The 5,370-nt window shown below is 42.5% G+C and overlaps 1 protein-coding gene across 1 annotated transcript; it reads left to right on the forward strand.

Annotated features, from left to right (window-relative positions):
- The first annotated feature begins 201 nt into the window (after window positions 1–201).
- LOC147302733 (protein NLRC3-like) lies at window positions 202–5,029 on the forward strand. The gene is made up of 3 exons (XM_086284444.1): window positions 202–478; window positions 3,002–4,772; window positions 4,852–5,029. Exons 1-3 carry the CDS (start codon window positions 202–204, stop codon window positions 5,027–5,029), a joined length of 2,226 nt encoding a protein of 741 aa, XP_086140570.1.
- Window positions 5,030–5,370: the final 341 nt, after the last annotated feature.

Below are 5,370 nucleotides of genomic sequence, written 5' to 3' on the forward strand. Positions count from 1 at the left end.
TAGTTTGTTTTATATTGTAGCAAAGTGTTACTTGGATACTTCTCTATGTGCTTCTTCATGTGCAATTTTGTTGCATTCTGAGCCTAAGAAATTTATTGTGATGAACTGCTGTTAGAATCAAGTTAAATTCTGATAAATCAGACAATTACCTCTCCAGCTGTTGTTACAGTCTTTGTTTATCGGGTCCTTACAGGGTAAAAGATGACGACACCTAAAGAAATCCTTCTGGGGACTTTGAAGGATTTGGGACGTGATGACTTTGAAGAATTTAAGTGGCATCTGAAGAACAATGGGTCTGTAGAAGGTTTACCAGCAATCCCAGAGAGTGAACTGGAGGATGCAGAGAGGACGAACATAGTGGATCTGATGTTTGATACCTACTCTATCAACACTTTTGAAGTCACTAAAAATCTTTTGGGGAGGTTAAACAGGAATGATCTGTTGGAGAATTTAAATAAAACCATCCCAGAACCCACAGGTAAGTCAGGGAATGACTAAACAAAAAACACATAAACAATAAAAACCTTAGTTAACATTACACAGGTGCCATTAAAATCCATATAAATAATAAATCCAAAACACTTGCCAACACTTTCAGGAGTGAGAGACTGCAGAAAGCCAACAGTTTGTGTTTTATGCATCTGCACAAATAACCTCCTGTGTACACATGAATATCTGCTCTTTGGGTTGGTTTGATTAAAATGGGACCAGCAGCAGGTTTTCTGCCCATTTTACAGATTTATATTGTCAGATTGGTTTTAGAGCTGTTTTATCAACATAAATGAGGCGACAACAACAGTTTGGGACACGTCACAAATATGATCAAAGTGCTTTCTCTTAAATCTATTTACCAGTTGAAGGTAAAGTTAAAAAAATGGCTGCCATTTCTTTCTGCTGTTTGGAGACCCAAACAAAAAAATGCCCCCACAGTAAATGCTTTTTATTATGGTTGATAAACAGGACACTAAGGTGATTGGTCAAAGGTTGGAGGAAAGCCACAGTTCTCCTTATTTGACTGAAATCCACCATTTCAGCTCATGTTTTTTCTTCTGCAGCTTTCTGGGAGATTCCACTTCAGCCTTCTGCTGGCAACGCTCCCGTTACCAAGCTTCCCTTAGGCAGTATCATTAGAAGACATAGCATACATTTACACTGCTATGCAGATGACACCCAGCTCCATCTGTCCATGAAGCCAGATAACACACACCAATTAGTTAAACTGCAGGAACGTCTTAAAGACATAAAGACCTGGATGGCCGCTAACTTTCTGTTTCTTAATACAGATCAAACTGAGGTTATTGTACTCGGCCCTGAAAATCTTAGAAATATGGTATCTAACCAGATTCTTACTCTGGATGGCATTACCTTGGCCTCCAGTAACGCTGTGAGGAACCTTGGAGTCATTTTTGACCAGCACATGTCCTTCAACGCACATATTAAACAAACATGTAAGACTGCTTTCTTCCATTTGTGCAACTAAAGTTAGAAATATCCCGTCTCAGAGAGACTCTGAAAAACTAGTTCATGCATTTATTACTTCCACGCTGGACGACTGTAATTCATTATTATCAGGAAGTCCAAAAATCTCCCTGAAAAGCCTTCAGCTAATCCAAAATGCTGCAGCAAGAGTCCTGACAGGGACTAGAAAGAGAGAGCATATTTCTCCTGTATCGGCTTCCCTTCATTGGCTTCCTGTTAAATCCAGAATTCAAAATCCTGCTCCTCACATACAAGGTCTTAAATAATCAGGCCCCATCTTATCTTAATGACCTTGTAGTACCATATCCCCCTATTAGAGCACTTCGCTCTCGCTCTGCAGGCCTACTTGTTGTTCACAGAGTATTTAAAAGTAGAATGGGAGGCAGAGCCTTCAGTTTTCAGGCCCCAAAAAGATAGTTGGGTTTTTTTCTGTTGTATTATTGTAGGTTCTTTATTTTACAATATAAAGCACATTGGGGTGACTGTTGTTGTTATTTGGAGGAATTAAAAAAAAAAACGTTTATACTTGAAATTCTTTCATTTATTCTACATATTTATTCATCACTGGCTCCATATTGTTGTTTATGTAATATGTGAAATGTTGCTAGTATTGATTTGGTGCTGTATAAATAAACATAATTAAATCGAATGTGTCTCTATAAAACCTGCCCTCAGTTATAACCCAAGTGTCAGGGCTCAATGGCTCATGAAAAGGAATGGAGTCAAGCACAGAACCAAAAAACGGAGGCTGAGTGACTTTTAACAGAAATGTATTTTACTAGATTTCTTGACGGAGAAAGCTGAATCACGGCTAAATTCAACAGCAAGCGAGGTATTATGAGAAGTGCAGAGCTGAGGCCAGAACATAAGCTGAGGCAGGTCAAAGGAACAACAGGGGCAGAATCGGGCGAATAGAAACTATCCACGATCACTGGAACAAAGGAGATAATAATCAGAGTGGTCCACAGTGTAGTGAATGAGTCCAAGATTTAAAAACTAAGAGGTGTTACGTGGCTGCAGGTGGAGATCAGCTGGAGGAGGAGATGAATTAAATCTGGGTACAGAGTGAGATGTGGGTGCACAGGGAGGCAGGCAGCTGAGGATGGCAGTTTGCAAGAGTGAGTTTTCCCAGCAGTGGCAGGCCAGAATCCTGAGGCGTGACTTATGGCGAGAGTTGGAAGATGTATCCAGGTGCCGACTAGGGAACAGGAAAAGAGGGTTACGCGAAACAAGCTGAGGAGCACAAGACAAAATGTGAGGCAGAGAACTGACTGTGGTAAGCACACAATCTGGAGAAGGTTCATTGTGAGTGCTGCTCATAGATACTGCCGGAGTAATTGGCAACAGGTGAGGAGCAGGGAGGAGTGAGGAGGGCTCCACCCAGGGGAGGAGAGCTGATGCTGTGGAAAGTTACTCAGACTCACTCGGATCATGACACCAAGAGTCCAGTGAACTGAACACATAACCACAGTAACCAGAATGCAGTTTTCTCATTTGTGTCATTTGCTGTTTATTCATGCAGAGATTCTCACTGAGTGTCAGCTCAAACTCAAGTCAGACCTGAAGCAGAAGTTCCAGTGTGTGCTCGAGGGGATTTCTACAACAGAAAACCCGACCCTCCTGAGTCAGTTCTACACAGAGCTCTACATCACAGGGGGAGGGACTGCAGAGGTCAATGATGAACATGAGGTCAGACAGATTGAAACAGCATCCAGGAAATCAGACAGACCAGAAACAACCATCAGACAAGAAGACATCTTTAAACTCCCACCTGGAAGAGATAAACCAATCAGAACAGTGCTGACAATGGGAGTGGCTGGCATTGGGAAAACAGTCCTAACACAGAAGTTCACCCTGGACTGGGCTGAAGACAAAGCCAACCAGGACATCCAGTTCATGTTTCCATTCACTTTCAGAAAGCTGAATCTGCTGAAAGAGGAAAAGTTCAGCTTGGTGGAACTTGTTCATCACTTCTTTACTGAAACCAAAAAAGCAGGAATCTGCAGCTTTGAAGACTTCCAGGTTGTGTTCATCTTTGATGGTCTGGATGAGTGTCGACCTCCTCTGGACTTCCACAAAACTGCAATCCTGACTGACCCTAGAAAGTCCACCTCAGTGGATGTGCTGCTGATAAACCTCATCAGGGGGGAACTGCTTCCCTCTGCTCGCCTCTGGATAACCACACGACCTGCAGCAGCCAATCAGATCCCTCCTGACTGTGTTGGCGTGGTGACAGAGGTCAGAGGGTTCACTGACCCACAGAAGGAGGAGTACTTCAGGAAGAGATTCGGAGATTCGGAGCAGGCCAGCAGCATCATCTCACACATCAAGACATCACGAAGCCTCCACATCATGTGCCACATCCCAGTCTTCTGCTGGATCACTGCTACAGTTCTGGAGTTTGTCATGAAGAACAAAGAGAGCGAAGATCTGCCTAAGACTCTCACAGAGCTCTACCTACGTCTTGTGCTATTTCACCTAAAAACGAAGGACATCAAGTATGATGGAGGAGCTGAGACAGAGTCGTGCAGGAAGATCATTGAGTCTCTGGGAAAACTGGCCTTTGATCAGCTGCAGAAAGGAAACCTGATCTTCTATAAATCAGACCTGACAGAGTGTGGCATCGATATCAGAGCAGCCTCAGTGTACTCAGGAGTGTTCACACAGATCTTTAAAGCTGATGAGTGCCACATGTTCAACAACGTTGTTTACTGTTTCATCCATCTGAGCATTCAGGAGTTCTTTGCTGCTCTTCATGTCTATCTGACCTTCATCAACTCTGGAGTCAACCTGCTTAAGAAACAATCTCCTCTCTTTAAAATCTTCCAGAAAACACTTACTGTAAAAGACTTCTACCAGAGTGCTGTGGACAAAGCCTTAGAGAGTCCAAATGGACACCTGGACTTGTTCCTCCGCTTCCTCCTGGGTCTTTCACTGCAGACCAATCAGGATCTCCTATGCATGCTGACACAGACAGGAAGTAGCTCACAGACCAATCAGGAAACAGTTCACTACATCAAGAAGAAGCTCAGTGGGAAACTGTCTGCAGAGAAAAGCATCAACCTGTTCCACTGTCTGAATGAACTGGATGATCGTTCTCTAGTGGAGGAGATCCAACAGTCCCTGAGATCAGGACGTCTCTCCACAGATCAACTGTCTCCTGCTCAGTGGTCGGCTCTGGTCTTCATCTTACTGTCATCAGATCTGGATGAGTTCGACCTGGAGAAATACTCCTGTTCAGAGAAGGCATTTTTGAAGCTGCTGCCAGTGGTCAAAGCATCCAAGAAAGTGCTGTAGGTGAATCTATGAACAAATATGTTTAATAATGCTAGATGAATAAAATAATATGTCTCCATTGTTATTCTTCCTCAGGCTGAGAGATTGTAAACTCTCAAAAAGAAGCTTTGAAGCTTTGTCTGAAATTCTCAGCTCCCCATCCAATCATCTGAGAGAGCTGGACCTGAGCTCGAACAAACTGCAGGATTCAGGATTGGATTTGCTGTGTGTTGGACTAAAGAGTCCTGACAGTAAACTTGAAACTCTCAGGTAAGGATACAGACGTTTTGACACTTTTTGACTCTTAAATCTGTAAGTTTATCTTGATGCGGACGTTCAAAGTCAGCACAATTTTCCTTTTAAGTTCCTGAGTTTATATTTTTGACTGTCAGGTTGTCTGGACAGATGTTTTTATTTTATTTTATTTTTTTACTTGTCCCTAAAGTCAGAACTAAACCCACATGTAGATGACTTTCTGTTACGGGAGCAGCCTTCCTGAAGACAGCAGTGTGTTTTCATGCTTTTAAAGCCAAACTCACCTTTCAGACCTGGCTTTCATTTATTATCTATTTTTGTTTGTTTATTATATATTTATTTCTACTGTTTAACTACTGC

The sequence above is a fragment of the Aulonocara sp. 'chitande type north' Nkhata Bay genome, linkage group LG23 (genome assembly GCF_057382095.1).
Source record: "Aulonocara sp. 'chitande type north' Nkhata Bay isolate Kocher_YH1m ecotype deep benthic linkage group LG23, A_spYH_male_GT1.1, whole genome shotgun sequence".
Lineage (NCBI taxonomy): Eukaryota > Metazoa > Chordata > Actinopteri > Cichliformes > Cichlidae > Aulonocara > Aulonocara sp. 'chitande type north' Nkhata Bay.

Coding starts and splice junctions, on each gene's coding strand:
- LOC147302733 (XM_086284444.1), top strand. CDS start 202: ATGACGACACCTAAAGAAATCCTTCTGGGGACTTTGAAGGATTTGGGA. Junction 479..3,001: donor AACCATCCCAGAACCCACAG/GTAAGTCAGGGA, acceptor TTATTCATGCAG/AGATTCTCACTGAGTGTCAG. Junction 4,773..4,851: donor AAAGCATCCAAGAAAGTGCT/GTAGGTGAATCT, acceptor ATTCTTCCTCAG/GCTGAGAGATTGTAAACTCT.